Consider the following 17,092-nt stretch of genomic DNA (forward strand, 5'->3'; position numbering starts at 1 on the left):
TGCCTGTGAGCATGTGTGTGTGTGTTTTTGTGAGTTCTTGCTTGTGTATGCTTATACATGCAGGGGAGTCATATGCTCGGAGTTTCAAGTCTCAGACCTCGGTATGCTTTCTTATATCACTAGTTATCACCAGCTCCAATGTCTTCTCTGACTCGGTCCTCTGCCAGTATCCTGGAGGTAGTGGTGACGTTACGTAATGCACACTGTATTGGGGGTTTGAGGTTGACAGCTATAGTCTGATCCAATGGAAAGTGATCACAAAGGCTGATGGGGTTTTAACCAGATTGGCTTGATTCTTGTGGGGTTATGATTAAAGAGAGCTCTCAGTTCCACTACAGTCCAGTCCATCTGTACTCCGTGATTCCTCAGCCCATACCTTTCAGTTGAAAAGATCTTGGCTTCAAATGAATGTAGGCTTTGCAACCAGTCACAACAAGAGATGTGTTCTAACTGCAGTTTTGGAGCAACCTGTTCTGGATCTGTCATGACATTAGGTTCATATTTTGGGAATAATTACTCAGTGTCACCCATATAATGTGCCACGATCCAATTACCAAGATCTCTTCCTGTTCTCTGAATTTCACTCTATTGCCAGGGTCAGATTGCTGACAGACTAAGCTCTGAGGAGCGATGAGAGACCCTAACAAAGCCTTCTGATAACACTGTGATGGTACCCACCCTCATCAACTCAATTCAGTTGAAAAGCTTCTGGATAACTAGGGGCTCAAAACACCTAAAGGCAGAAATGATTCAAACTAGAACATTTCATCTTCAAAATGTTAATTCCCACAGTCTAGAAGACATCGTAGCAATTGGTCATCAAAATTAAATTTTCTATTCAGAATTTGCCATTGCTTTTATCCATAGCGTTACTGTAATAAATGATTCTGACATGGATGTTGTGTTATTCTCACATCAGCCCACACCACTGTGGAAGAGGAGCAGAAGTATGGTCTCAAATGAATCTGTGCAAATCACTTTTGTCCCAGTCACTTTGAAACACAACTCTACGATTTTCCCAGCGATAACTGTCTCCTATGTACAGATAGAGCAAAGCAAATGAGTTAAACAAGGACAGAGGAGCAGCCTGTTAGATTTACAACAAGGAATGTGTTAATAGTGCAAGAAAACACTATGAGAGCCATGTCAAGATGCACAACTTAGGCTTTTTGTGCACGACATTTGGAAAAGCAGCAGGGCAAGATGGACACCTAGTCTTTAGAATAAGCAGAGGTACAGAACTGGACTGTAAGTATTTCAACAGAAAGAAAGATAGACCGACAGACAGACTGACAGACAAGGAGGCAAGCAGACAGACAAACCAGTAGTGAATACAGAACAAACCAGTAGAGAATACAGAACTGTATTGTAAGTATATCAACAGACAGACAGACAGACAGACAGACAGACAGACAGACAGACAGACAGACAGACAGACAGACAGACAGACAGACAGAGAGACAGATAGACAGACAGATAGACCAACAGACCGACAGACAGGCAGGCAGGTGTGCAGACAGACAGACAAACAGGCATGCAGACAGACAGGCAGACAGACAGATAGACAGAGCACTTCATCTAAAATATCAGGCAGAGAACCTACTGTAAAAGCCTAAGGTCGGACACACAAAACAAAAGCCCTTTTTCGTCTGTTGTCTTACCTTGAGGAACGGAGGCGCGGTGTGCGGGGCTGGAGGCTGGAACAGTGGAGGCTCTAGTGTGGTCGTGACTCGGGGCTCACCCCCATCCTGTTTCCTACAATCAACACAAGAAACCCAAACACAAGAGGTGATCAGAACACATCACACACACGGAGATGACAAGAGAGGAGAGAGTCACCCCTGTGAACTTCTGTCCTGGCATCGAGAGGAACCAGCCTTTTACAGGGCACTAGTGTGCTAAGAAGCATTGCAACTGCCTAAGGAACAGGCACTTAGGTTCCAGGAGCAGCATGAAAAGGCTGACTAATCCTTTTCCTCCTTCCTATCTCTGTCCACCTCCAGCAACTGTTTCGATAGAGGGTTATTATTAAATATGAAATGATTCAGTGACTAAAGGAATACAGATTGTGTTACACATAATGCTAAATATGGACTGGGAAGATGCCAGGGAGCTCAAAAGGTGACTTTCAATGATCTTCAGTATATAAGAACAGAACAGAAGAATGTAGCAAAAACAAACAGAATACGTGAATATCAACAGAATCAACAGAATATCAAGTGATTCATTTCTCTTGAAGAAAACAGATATTGAAACTGACTTGAAAAATCTCCCAATGTATATTTCCATAACCACACAGACACTCAGGAAATATCACCCTGGGATCTGGTTAGCGGTGGTGCAAAAAGCAGGAGATTGGGGTCAGGGCAGAATACATCAGCATCAACCTAGAAAAGTCTCTTCAAACTGAAGTGTTTCCATGTCCTCGTTCTCCACCTGTTAGGTCTAATATGCTGCGCCCCGGTCTCCTCTCCCAGGGCCCATCCATCAGAGCAGACAGCTCCTCTCAGGTGGAATGGAATTATTCTCCAGATTAAGCTGCTTTCAGCCCACCCCTTCTGAATGCATTTGTTTCAAGTTCACGGCCTTATTTGGCTGGGCTGAGAAGATGCTTTTTTTCTAACAACCTTCAAATAAACCCCTTGTCTGTTACCAAGCCACCCAGGGAGTCCAGGGCTGGAAGCTGCCTTGTGATACAGTGCTACAGTTCAGTACTAACCAAACACACAGCAGAATATTTTTCTCTGAATAGGAGTTATTCTACATCACAACATAGGGGGAGTTCACTCGTGAGACTTCAGCTAGACCCACTTCAGGGAAGCAGGGACACTCCTCTGGCTCTTGAACAGAAGCCACCACCATTAGAAGTGGAATTAGTACAATACATTTCCCTAGCTCTCAGCACCCAGTAGACCCAGCTCAATAACTAGTGGAACACCCAACTGCTCTATAGACACACTATCAATGACCTAGTATAGACTCGTGTAGAGGGCTATTGTATTCTATCAATCAATTTACACAGGGGCATTTGATTATTTCACTGATTGAATCTATGTCATTATAAGTATATACAATAACACTTTACTGACATCCAGGCCTGGTCCAAAGGATGGATCGATAGGACTGACAGCCTTGCTGGTGAAGGGCCCACAAAAAACACCACGCTGCAAACTTTCACAGAACTGAGGAGAAACTCAGAAGATGTGTCCTACAGTTTTGTTTTCAAAACGTGTTGCATTTCTACCACTGACGTCAACCACGTCCACAACTAGACTGGGAATGAGTGACCAGTGAAGTTCCACCACTCACTACTGGGAGTAATCTCCCCTCCAAGTGTGAGCAAATGTAATCAGTGGACCTTATGCATTTGAATGTGAAGGCCATTCTAATTATTAAGCTAATCAATGTTCAATAAGACAGGATTCCTACCCTAACAGGCTATGTAATTGCATTTGCCAATGCAGACTAGCACTGTTTATGCTCCTCTGCTGAGTTAGGAGATTGAGTTAAGATTGTATTACACCAACATGTCTGAGCTCTCAGGGCTGCAAGGGGAGTTGCTGAGGAGGATGGGAGGAGGGTTTCCACCCTCTATGGCCTAGTTTGGTGTTAGACATGACTTCAAGCTGCCTATGAGTCATAGCTCGTGTGCCATGCACCTGCTAGACCAGAGCGTTCTGTCTAACATGGCTGGCTGAAGGTTCAGCCTACATTCTCCACCGCTGATAGACTGGTCACAGCAGCTCTTCTAATCTCATAGTCCCAGTATCAGTATGCACCGCTGCCCTAAACATACTATTAGAGACCATGACAAAGCAGGGCAACATTTTACATTAAGGTTACATGAACTGCCATATAACTACATAGCAATATGGAAAAGACATTGCTGGTTCATGGGAACTGATATGTATATAAATAGCAAAAGTGTTAAGGGGAGTTGATGGTTGTGATACCAAAATAAGATCAATGTTAGCATACACTTACCCCTGGAGAACTTAACTTCCCCTATATCACGTTTCTATGGAGTTACAGGGTAGTTAATGTAACCTTGATGTAAAGTGCAGTAAAAATGTAGAAGTACATAAGGTCCTGCCAGGCTGTAATTGTAAATAAGAATGTGCTCTAATTTGACCTTTGTGGTTGGTCAAAGGTTAAGTATAAAAATAAAACACAGGCCAACTATGGCTACAACACTGTGCATTACTACAAACTCAGTCTGATAATGCTGTTCACTCCAATTAAGCACACTTATAGTTAATCCAATTTTCAGCAGACAGCACAACCAAAAAGGGAGGCCACTTTAAAGAGCCAGTACGTCCCTGAGCAGAGGAGATGAATGCACACCAGTGACAGTTAACCACCCTCCCATGGGAGAGTAGGCTTTATATCAGGCTAGGACAAAACATCAGCTGTCCAGAAGACTTAATTAGAACTGACCCTATGGATGGACACCACTCCTCCTTTTACAAACATTAACCAGTGGAGACTTTGTCCCTGGGGGGTGAGAGCGGAGGAGGAGAGGGGAAGCAGTGTTAAGGCCGATATACACTTCTCCGTTTTCCCAAAAAATGTTGTCTTTCTTTTCAATCAAAAATGTTTAAATCAATTTTTCAATACAAATGTTTAAATCAATTGTTCTGCTCAATCCCAATTGTGTGCGTGTGTGTGAGAGAGAGAGAAAGGGAGAGAGAGTTGGCAAATGTGCGCATGTTGTGTATTCTTTGAAAAAACTCAATATAGTTTGTATGTACCGGTCAAATTGCATGAATCTTGTGATTCTCAGTGATAAACAAAAGTGGACACACACCAGCCCATTGCCCCACACTGCCAGGGCACATGAAGAGCTAAGACATCACAACAGAGGGGGAGTTCCGTCCTATGCCATCAACACAAGCATGTTGCACATGACACATTACATATGCTCCGTGCACCTGGCTGCAATCTGCTTACACACACACACACACACACATACAGTAAACGCTTCCCTGCAAATCAGTTTACGCTACTAAGCTACAGCTTTATCCTTCTTCCAGCATCACAACACATTACATAACTGAGCAGTCTACTATACAGGTCACTGGTGCATACTAGCTGCATTTCCATTCACCTAAAGATAACAGTAGTGATACCTGAACACACACACATGGTAGGTAGGCAAGCTACTCACTCAGCGGAAGCAGTTTGTGGTGTGCTCCGTAGTGAGTCCTAACACCGACCAGTGTAGAGGCAAATGGCTTTCTCTGTTTCTTCTTCCTCCAATCTCTCTATCTCTATCTCTTTCCCTCCTTCTCTGTCTCGCCTCCTTCTCCCCAGTCACACTCTGATGTCTCTGTCAACTACACACGCCTGCTGGCCAAGATTCCCTGGACAGACACACCCACCCGGCCAGCTATCTCACTTTCTCTATCTTCGCCCACTCTCACAGTCACTCTCTCTCCCTTCTCTCTCTCTCTCTCTCTCTCTCTCTCTCTCTCTCTCTCTCTCTCTCTCTCTCTTTCTCTCTCTCTCTCTCAATCACTCTCTCTCTCACAACTACGCTCTCTCTTTCTCCCTGACTGAGTCGCTTCTTTGCTATTGGTCTTTCTTACTCACTCGCTCCTCCTCTCTCTTCTGATTCTCTCTTTTGTGTGCTCTCCCTCCTTTTTTCTGTCTCAGTCCTCCCTCCCTGACAGCAGGCCCCTCCCCCACTCATTTGGGAATGCAAGGAGAGAGTGAAGCCTGCCGCTTCGAGAGAGAGAAGGGGAAAATAGAGAGAGAGAGCAGCGCCGTTTGATGGGGATTCATCTGTATTCATTACACCTCGTCCTCATTAAATAACAAGTCTCCCTAGCTAGGTCTGTTGCTTAGGCAACCCCATCAGTTACACATGAGAGAATAACCCCTACCCCCAAAAGACTGTAACACGACCACACACAGGCACACACACAGGAACACACACACACAGGAACACACACACACACAGGCACACACACATACACTCATCAGTTACACAGGTTACCCAGAGAGGCATGAGAAAATACAAGTGTTTTAATTAGTGGAATCATTGTGGGTTCCTGCGGACCACATTGGCTGGCCCCAGCAGACCTGATGTTTGAGTGATGTCCCCAGCACGGTTCTTTTCTCCAGTACAATATGCTGCTCTGTCCCCCCAGGTGGATGACACTAATGCACTGAGTGGCCGCTGACCTTTCGTCCCCCAGTCATTGCTCTGACCAAAGCCTGGGACCCAGGGGAGTACCAAGCCATTTGAAGGCTTCAGAAGCAGCATCATTCAGACTAAGTGTGTGCATGTGAGTGTGTGTGTGTGTCTGCATGTGAGAAGAGATAACAAGTTATTACAGCCCAGTACTTCTCAGACCACATTAAGAGCTGTTCATTGTTGGAATGACAAAGAGTAATCCTCCCAGACCTCTTAAAGCCTGCAGAAGGGAATAACAGTATTACACAGCACACACAAGTTCGGAAAATGTCCACATTCATTTGGCATAAACCTCCAGTTTGTATACCCCCATGCTGCAACCCTCTCACACAGACGGCACACGTACAGCACATCTAGGTTCTACTTGACACAGAAGATCTTCAGGTGGCCAAGGACAGGCTTTGTTGTCCTGATGGTGAAGGCTACACTGCATAAGTATGCTACTATTCAACACCATGGGCTGCAACTGGACTGTTGACAGATGAGCTGAGCAGGTCTGGCAGATCCTAGTAAACGTGCTGTGGCACATTTACTGAACACCAATGATGTTCTGAAACAAATCAGTGAATCTGCCACCTACAGTAGCAGCTACAGTACCTAGCAGATTAATGCCACTTACTTGTAGTGCGTCAGACTGGAGACTATACATAGCTGTCAAATCTCAAAGCCAAGGCTCATGGTGCTAAAAAAGGCCTGTGCAAAAGCTAAAAGACTTGCATTCATGAATACATGAATAAAACTCAGACAAAATGAGATTATAGTTCAATCTATGCAGGAGAATAAATCTGGTTTCATGTTGATGGACCTTTTTCCCTGCTCTCTATCTCTGCTCCTCAGACGTGTTTCTTTTCCTACCCAGAGATCCTCTCGACTCCAGCCCCCAGCCTGACCCTCTGGCTGGTTTCTTGAGCCAACCCCTCTAACAAGCCCTTTCCCTACCCTAGTCATCCCTCAACACTCAACCCCCCCTCACACTGACTGCCAGCACACTCCACCCCAGGACAAATCTGTCCCTTTTGCTTAACTGGTCAACAACCCCCATCATCCAACTCTTTCTCTCATTCTTCCTTTACTATTTCACCCCCACCTCTCTCCTCCCCCCCTTCTCTCTCTCTCTCTCTCTCTCTCTCTCTCTCTCTCTCTCTCTCTCTCTCTCTCTCTCTCTCTCTCTCTCTCTCTCTCTCTCTCTCTCTCTCTCTCTCTCTCTCTCTCTCTCCCTCTCTCTCCCTCCCCCTCTCTCTCTCTCTCTCTCTCTCTCTCTCTCTCTCTCTCTCTCTCTTTCTTAGAGCAGTGCCATTTCAGGCAGTACCAGCCAAGGCATTAGTCAGATTAACAAGGAACTCCTTACAGCTTGGTGGAGCCAGGATATGAATTCCAGTCAACAGCTGTCATTCCACCAACACACACACCCACACACCCAACCACACCCTGATAAACATACAGTATAGCACAATATACAGTATGTATTGGGTGCTATAATGTGCCATACTCTTCAAAACAGTACTATATTTTCATAATGTCTCGGCTGAGAACTAACATAACAAATGGATGACCAACTACATTTTTTAAGTCCTACTGCAGGGTAGAGGTAGGGTAACAACACTAGGTTGGTTGGATGACATGTAGTCACGGACAGCGTAGCTCATGGGGCTAATCTATGATCTGTCTGGCTGGCTGGTTGGTGGGCTGGCTGAGTGCCTGGCTGGCTGCATGTGACCATCCGTTGACCCCCCAAGGCAGAGGCCGAGACAGCCCTGTGTTTAAGACCCCATCACACACACATCACGCAGTATCTGAGGCGTAGCCAGCCAGTCCTGCTCCTCTATTACGCCTGATGGGCTCCTAGGCAGCTGCTTCCCTCTCCATCAGGCACACAGTCCAGCTTGTCTACACACCATCTCTCACTGCAGGATTACCTGCTTAACTGTCCATGGCCTCTGCTGCTCCGCACTGCTAAACAACCTCACTGACTATGAGCGACAGTTCCTCAAAGAGGAGATTTATCGGCTAGAAAAAAGAAAAGGGTAAAATTAGCATTTCAAACAACTTCATGTGAATGTAAATTTGCCCAATTCTCTGAGGGACAAACTTCTGCTTCCGTCTGCATTCTCGGGCTGTCTAGTAACCATCCTGTCCGTTCAAGTGTGATAGCTGGTGGTGCTACATAAACAACCTCGATGGGGGCTGACTGCTGTGGTCTGAGAAGATCTGTGGGTCAGGCAGCCCAGAGGCCAATATCTTAGTAGATAAACTGTCATTCCTTCTGCTGCAGAAACGACAAGTTCTGTAATCAAACCCAAGAAAAAACGAACATAAGCTGTTGTTCTGAGGCAGATGTTCTGCATGACCTCCAGCACCCTGGGACTCACAGGCTGACTGCAGCAAACACATTTCAGCTGTGTCTCCGCCTGTCCTGATCGCTTCCAAACGTGACACATTACCATGGTGACAGGAGCTCAGATATTAGAGGAGTCAGCCTCTGGCTTCTTCTGTTCCTCATAGGTCACCCAGCAGCAGCAGCAGCAGCAGCAGCAGCAGCATCTGCTGGCCTGCGTGACCATTCACCACCAGGGGGACAGGAGGGCCTGGCGGGCTGGAAATCACCACATAAAGCAAACCTGAATTGATTGTTCAACTCAGAAGCACTTTCACCCCCATCCCCCCAGCCTGGGCTGGAGCCAGATCAAACAGGCTCAGTCTCACCCAGTCGGGAGGGTGATTGTCTGCTTGACACACGTTGATGTATCTTTCCGATGTGCAATTTTTCTCTGCTCTCAGCTTCATGCCTCCAACACCAGTCGTCATGGCTAATCATATTTTGTGATTTGCTTACACGTTTGATGAAATTATTTCATAAATATTGCAGAAGCAAGTTATACTTCAAATGTGGGATCAAATATCACACCCTTCCTTTTTTTGCTTTCTGTCTGAGCGTTTGAGTGATGCTGCATGGAATAATCCTACAAAATTGTATTCTGTTGACCAATCCATCTGTATTGATGTCTGAGAGTTAGGTCACCCCTTGGCATACTTGCTCTTAAAAAAAAACACATTCTTTTCAACCTTGTCTGGGGCACAAGCTTTTAATGTCCTCTGTCCTTCAACATTAATGCTACCTGCAGCCTTCCTGCAGACACAAGGCAAATATTGGACAGCACTCTGAAAGCAGATTAGACAGAGGGAGAAATTCTCCTTGGCTTTCTGTTCCTCGCGAAAAGCCATTTGGAAAAAGCCTATGGCACAAAGTAAGATATGGAGCTGGTCTAGAAGTGTTTTCTTATCTACAATTGTTGCCTGACAAAGCAGTCAAAGAAATACACTTTTTCTCCCACTTAAGAAAAATGGGGGCATTTGTTACATACAACATGTGCATTCCACTCGACATGCATAATATATATTTACATACTGTATAACACTCCTAATTCCAAAGGAAGATTGATCTAAATTACCACTCCACACAGTATATCTATACTGCATGTCTTTGAGCAAAAAAAAACCAACATATTACATGTTTAAAAAGAAATTCAATTAGAAGTGTTAAAGGGCAGTGACTGAAGCTCCCTAACCAACTGCTTTTATACTTAGTATGCATTAGAAAGTGCTGGTGGGTGCAGGTGTTACTGAATAAAGCATCCCCCCTCCACCAGCCTCTCGTTTTCCATCTTGGGTTGTCTTCGGCCCAGCTGTCCACATCTCCCTGGACAACAGTCCCCTTGGGAAATCACAGGGTGCAGATGTGGCTTTTCACAGCACAGAAGAGACAACACAGAGGAGAAAGTGTCATTCAGCCTGGCTCTGGGTTCAATGTGATCTGCTACATCATTCTGTATTCCGCTATGACAAACTTCCTTATTATCACTGCATCCTGTCGGTCAATCAGATAACAATAAAAAAAACTGCTGAGATAAAACCCAGGCATCATGGATTACATCTCTAATCCTCCAGGAAAGGCTTAAGCTCCCCCAAAACAGGAAGTAGCTGGTAGAGTGGGAGATGCAGAGGGATGGTCTGAGCGTCTGCTCTCAGCTGGCTTAAACACCACCCCTCCATCCTCAGGATGTGGCCCACAAACTGGGATACACACATACTGTAGACAGATATTGTCTACAATATGTCTACAATTTCTCTTCCAACACTCATAAATACCAGAGGTTAGAAGGAACCAAACTTCCAAAAAGCTCACGTCAAAACTGCTGTGAAGTATCACTTGAAACGAAGATTGTGACAGTTTCCTGGTACCTGTTTCCACCTCCAGCACCCTGCTTTCATCAGTGTGTTTGGCTGGGATTGACGCCTGGTGTCAGCACTGTTCTGTACACAGTCTGACATCCCACTATTTGGAATGGTGAGTCCATGAGAACCAGGGGCCAGCACGTCACTTTAGCGCTATATTTAGTCAGTGAGGAGGATGAAAGAGGCACAGAGAGACAGTCTGGGCTGATTGGGTTTGACAGTGCTCTCTCCCCCCGCGTCCCCGCGTCCCCCCGCCACAGCTCTGTGTGCACAGACGACCGTGCATACGCAAGGTGACATCAGCCATGGTGTCGCAGCACAAAGACAAAAAAAAACAAAAAAGGAGAAGGCTCCATGACATCTCTCTGAGTCTTGCAGATAAAGAACGCTGCACAATGGTAGCCCTGAACTCTGACAGCACACTTAGAGGCTAAACAGTAGGGCTTCACGGAAGGCTGCTTCCTGAATGTTAGTCTGTAAAAAGTTACAAGAACATATAGATTATATTTAGATGCAATGTGATCAATGTTTTAAAGTACTGCTGGCCCTGAAGACTAAATGTGGGGTTGGAAACAGAGTGCCACTAGAGGGCAGAAAACCCCAGCATTGAAAATGAAAGACATTTCATTTCTCTCACGAGAGAGAGAGAAAGAGAGAGAGAGAGAGAGAGAGAGAGAGAGAGAGAGAGAGAGTGAAAGAGCAACGGACTCCTGGGGTAAGGTAGAGAGAGAGAGAGAGAGAGAGAGAGAGAGAGAGAGAGAGAGAGAGAGAGAGAGAGAGAGAGAGAGAGAGAGAGAGAGAGAGAGAGAGAGAGAGAGAGAGAGAGTGAAAGAGCAACGGACTCCTGGGGTAAGGTAAGGGAAAGTACTAATGGATAAACAGGAAGTTACACAATGACAGACTTCTTCGATAATCCATCCTCTAGTTTCAGAAGGGACCGAAGTGTTTGTGTGTGTGTGTGTGTGTGTGTGTGTATGTATTGGAGGGGACATGCTTCTTACACAGCCACTCCATCCTTCACTCCCACACACTCTCCCATAACCAACAGAGGATTACAACCAATTACAGGGCTCCCTGGGAAGCATAGGAAGGGCACCAGACTCCATGGGGTCCAGCTGTTTACTGAGTGTGTGTGTGGCTTGTTGTTTGACAACAATCATTTTGAAATGTGGATTAAGTCGATACAGTTATTAGTCCCAGAGTATTTTCAAATGATGGCTGAGATATTGCAGTAGCATAAGCCTACTGCAATCATTTAACAGAAGAAAAATGATTTTTTGATTTTTCTGGTTGTTTTCCGGTCACCTTGTGTATACTTGGCAAGAGGACATTAATATACAGGGTGAAAAATACATGCAGATTATAAAGTCTTATTTTTGTGATGCTTTTCATGTCAATCATACCTGACAGACACTGGTCTAGTACATGGTAATGAATTTAAAGTGTGAGGAGAGCTAATGGGTCTCTTCATGGATCTTACTAATGACTCTTACAAATGCTAATGTATTCAGGTGTGGACCAGAAAAATAACAGGAAAGAGGGAGAGATTGGTCACAGCCACAAGAGAGAAGGAGCTGGTTGATTGTCTAATTAATTAATGAGATATTCATCTCAGTTATCTGTTGTTAGAGGGCAGCAGAGGAGGGAAGCTGAGAACATTGCTAGAGGATCTTCTGCCCTTTAATACCACGCACATGCATGAGTCAATTAAAATCATAAAGGCAACTCATCTGATGTGCCTTGGTTTATTCTAATTATGGAGAGGCCAACTCAAGGACAAGTCAGAGTCATATTTGGTGACAGATAAATCCACCTTCAGGCTTTGTCCAGAGGATGTCATTATCAATGTACAAATGGTTACACATAAATTATACCGTAGTCTTCATCAAACTGTCGCACAGATCCAACGTTAACTCACCAGACTTTCTTTGGTCTGCTTATTTGGAAAGGTGAGCAAGGCATTGTGTTGTCTTTTGCTTTTATAGTTTTGGGAATAGCTTCTGGCTCTTAGTTGATTGGCTCCATGTTTCCTCTGTGTTTGATCTCTTTGTAGTGGCCCGTCAAAGTCTGTGATGTGCCTTCAGCCGCACCTCTACCCTAGGTTACCTTGCAGTCTATTCCCTCCACACAGGAGTGGAAACACCAAGGCTCTTTGGGCTTGAGCAAAATGAAATTACTCATTTCTTATCTCACACCAATGCTCAATACCCTGGAACACAGTTGATACCTGCGACTACCACAGTCGTCATGTACTTTCACAGTGCCTTTATCCTGGTTGCACACGGTATTTCGTTGAAAGAGCTGAAGTGTACCAATTAACTTAGAAAAATAGATATATTCAGTACCCCTTCAGCAATGCAGTACGTGTTAAGGTTCTTCTCTGTTAAGAGGCAGACATGTTTGCCCTGATAATGAAGCAGAGAGATCCAAAGCAAGAACGGTATTATCAGCTAATACAATGTTGTGTCCTGTACGCGGCTCCCTGCTTCGACAGATGACAGCATATGATGGGGAGATACTTTCACCTCCTCCCTTCTGTCTTCCATGCATCTTTCTCCTTTCTCATTCTCTTTTGTCCCACCTCCTTCCTCCTGTCCCCTCCTCTGTCGGGCTTTGCTGTCCTCTCTTTGTCTGTTCTCTGTCCTCTTTTCACCCTCTTTGTCCTCCGGCTGTCTCCTCCTCTCTTTTCATCTCTTCTGTGCAAAGCATCATTAGCCCTGACTCAGGCAAAATGCAGGAGTGATCCCGTGGCTTCTCTGCTCTCTCTGCATGCGGGCCCAGGCACTGCTGAGTAAAGCAAGCCTGCCAGAAAGCCACTGGAGTAAGGGATGTGTGTCTGTACCCCCAGGCAGGGCAGGGCAGGCTGAGAAGGGTTAGCAGGCTAGCCCCTCTACTCCTGCAGTTCTAGAGAACCCAGCTCAGCCTATAGGATGGGGAGCAGTCTGGTCCAGCCACAAATAAAGACACACACACACACACACACACACACACACACACTGTGCATCAGCGCTTCTCTGCCATGCTAACACTGCAGAGCTGCTCGTTAATACTGTGGTAACGTGAGCAGGGGGGCAGCAGGCAGAGAGGGGTCCCCTGCAACTTAACATGAAGCCTCTGCTGTGCACAGACACATTCCTGTTTCTTTCTGGGCTCCCTCTCTAACTAAGCCCACAAGCTACATCTCACCCCCCATTACCTTGAACGATCTCACTCACTTATCTAATCAGTGAACGTGATGTTCTAATGTTCAATATATTGACAGGACTCCCTTGGATAATCCCAATTCCCGGGTATACTGTAAATGCAATCATCTAAATGCAACTCAAATTAAATGATCTAAATGAGATTGTTCTTCTGTTTTGAGAAGGAAGTGAAGTGCATTTAATACGATTTAAACAAGCAATCGTTGATTTAGCGGTGACTGGTCCATACACCACCACAGACAGGGGCTGTGACAGAGGAGCTCAGAAACTCACCATATGCTTCTGGCCCTGGAGAAGGTCTTGTCGGCTCTGAAAGCAGCAGAGATGGGAATTAGAACATGCATAAAAATGCCTAGAGTATGTCAACATTCTGACCAGCGTCGGCTATCCTGTTAGGTCTAGGAAGCAATGAATGGTTTGTGTTTGTCCTCGCCCACCAGACAACTCTGCATCTTTACAGTTTGATTCAGTAGTAGACAATAGAAGGCAAACAGTCACTTTCAACCCAACATTAACACCACCAGTCAAGTCTGGGAAATATAAGGAGCAGAAACAATCAATGTGAGGTAGTAAAGAACAGCAGATGATGACCCCTCCAGTGTCAACAACATCAACATTTTGGGCTAGAGAGAGACAGAAAGGGATGAGGGGAAGCACATTTCCCTTAATAAGTCATCATACCATCTGTTTCCAGGCTAGTCTGAGACACAGTCTGTTGGTGCACGGCTGAATGAAGGAGGAACAAGGCAACACTATTGGCAGGGTGAGACATGGAGCTAAGGTGGCTCTGACTCACTGTGTGTGGATGCGACCCTGTGACACTGAAGCTGTTCACTGACCTGCTACATGAATCTGTCAACAGATGAGTAACTGCTGAGAATTGCTGTCATTTGACTGAATGCCCTCCCCAGCCTACAGGCCAGTAGATGGTGCTGTTTGAGTCTGTGTTATAAACCCCAACAAATAAAAGAATTAAGGAATTCTACAATAAGCAATATCTCATTTAGCAAATTGTATTATATTATGTGGATGTGGGAAATATGTTAGTGATGATAATAAATAGATCTGTGAATTGCTATAACAGAATTCTTAATATTTTGCACTCGTCCCTCCTCGTTTTGGCAGGATACACTTGTTTTGCAACCAGGGGTGGACTTCCAGTGCCGGCACCAGGAGGTCTTCAGTCCATTACTTTTTTCTGCCATATCTCACCAATCTCCTGTAGTTGTCTCCCCAAGGGATTTGATCTCACACTCCACCCTGCTGCTAGGGTCCCCCAGATATCTCGCAAACAGCTCTACAGGCCCTTCCATAGTTCTCTCTGTCTGTCTCACTCAGCAGACATAGAGGAATCTAGATCCCTTCCTCATCTTACAATTTCCACTGGGTCTTTCTGTGTGGATGACAACATGTGGGTCCAGAAGATATGTCTCTTAGTCACCTTGTACAGCAAGCTGGTATGAATGCATGTGACTTAGAAGAGGTCAAAGCCTTGATGAGTGTATAATTGCCATGTTAGTTGACCTCAGAAAACCCAAACTGCAAGTGTTTACTGCCTTTCAGAAAAGTCTGACTTTCCAGAGGGCTCTGTTTGATCACTCTGGTAGAGTTACAGCTCCATGTCCCTGGTCCTTTCCCCAGCTGGCCCAAACTGCTTCTCCACCTCTATCTATGTGGACAGCATTGGACTACTCTGGGCTGAACTGGTACAGGTTTACATGACACACAATAGAAACAGACAATGTCAGGAGATGATAGCAGGAGACTGTAGGCTGCTCAACAGGAGCTTGCAGCACTTGAGCTTGACATTTCTCCTCAGACTGAGGAGAAGTACTGTATACTAGGGGGTGTCAGTGCAGTTCCTCTGAGGAAGAGAGCAGCCTAGGCACCTAGCGTATTACAAACATAAGATTTTCAAATCCTCCTTCTATGAGTCTCACCCACAGGGAGGGTATCAGGTTCCATGGAATTTCCATCAAATGAAATCTAACTAGGGTGTGGCAAGACCTCTGGCTAGAGGCTCCAGCCTAAAATACCTGCCGGCCCAGCAGTGCTGGGAATAAATCCTCTTCTTAAGAGGAAAGAGGCATTAGTCAGCATGATAATATGCCACCACCCTTGTATAGAAAACTAATAGCAGATGGGTGGTAAGTTAGAGAGAAGCCTGAAAAAAAGCTTTCGCTCAGCTGAAACCAAGAACATGGTGCTATTCTAAATACTACAGCCATGTCACCAAACACGTAAAAATGCATCCTTAGTCTGACATAGCATGTGACATAATCTTGCTACACCCTAGAGATTTCAGTCAGATGACTGATAACTTCTAAAGCCTGAGGAGAAACAAGCTGAGAATACCAAAGAAACGCAGCTCTTTATTTATTATCAATCCAAGGCAATCAAAACATTCACTACTGTACTGTACATCAAGAAAATAACATTTCTGTTTTGTCAATGTCCAAATGTTTTCCAACATGTCATGTAGTTTTAACAGACTGAAACTCTAATCATGCACCACACACTGAAAAGCTGATCCACCAGTTACAGTATCTCCACATTAATATCTCACTGTGGAATGAGCCTAGAACTGGAACTAATGTGTTGCTGGGAGAGTAACAAAACCATGGATGAGTAGAACCTGTGCCCCTCAGGTAAACACATTTAAAGACACGCTCAGAAATGCACACACATAACAAATGGTGTGAAGCAGCACAGGGAAAACAAAGCATGAATAAAATATTATTTTTTCATACCTCTCCTTCTCAAGCTGCTAGGTATCTTAAAACACAAATGCATTCCCATAGAAACAGGCCAGGGTGAGGTAAAGTGAGACTTAATGTTTTTCTCACCAGAACCCTGTAAAAACGAACCCTAATACTGACAGTAATATGGGAGTATATACAAAAATGTGATCCTCTAAAATGATTGAGTCAACACTAATTCACTCATTTAAGGTCACCAGGCAGAGTTGAAAAGGAGGGACAAGGTAGTTTAGACGAGAGCAAACAACTATCATGTACATTTTCTCCATTCGTCTAATGAAGATGTCTTTTGAAATATAAAACTTCATAATTAAAACCAGGCTGGATATAGACACAGACAGAACATCCTGGACAAACAGATTATTTGCAATCATGCTATTCAGAGCCAAATATGAGGAATATTGGACTACAATGGTGAATGACCCCAGGTTCAGGCAGTCTGCACTGCATAGGCCAGGATGGGCTGAATGGGGCCATTGATAGAGTAAATGAGAGTGAAGTAGCTGAATGTTCACATTGATGCTACAGTACAGTGGAATACAGTGAGTCAGTGGTACCAGCACTTAGCCATGCCGACAAGCAACGCTGTCACTGCTAATGCCACCTTACACACCATACACTCACAAACAAACAAACAAACAAACAGGAGTTTAACTTAAACGCTTCTTTAATTATGCTCTTCCTAAATCAGGCATATA

The 17,092-nt window shown here is 44.8% G+C and overlaps 1 protein-coding gene across 15 annotated transcripts in view; it reads right to left on the reverse strand.

Annotated features, from left to right (window-relative positions):
* The window catches only part of rap1gapa (RAP1 GTPase activating protein a), a 36,794-nt gene that overhangs the window by 16,967 nt on the left and 2,735 nt on the right, over positions 1-17,092 (reverse strand). For 14 of the 15 annotated variants that reach the window (XM_047039975.1, XM_047039977.1, XM_047039978.1 and 11 more), the window contains 2 exons: positions 13,909-13,944; positions 1,662-1,755 (listed from right to left, as the gene is read on the reverse strand). In XM_047039975.1, coding sequence (XP_046895931.1) covers positions 1,662-1,755; positions 13,909-13,944 — 130 coding nt within the window. Of the gene's footprint in view, positions 1-1,661; positions 1,756-5,167; positions 5,457-13,908; positions 13,945-17,092 lie in introns of those variants that run through there. The other variant, XM_047039986.1, reaches the window with a different exon arrangement.

Source organism: Hypomesus transpacificus, chromosome 18 (assembly GCF_021917145.1).
Source record: "Hypomesus transpacificus isolate Combined female chromosome 18, fHypTra1, whole genome shotgun sequence".
NCBI classification, from domain to species: Eukaryota; Metazoa; Chordata; class Actinopteri; order Osmeriformes; family Osmeridae; genus Hypomesus; species Hypomesus transpacificus.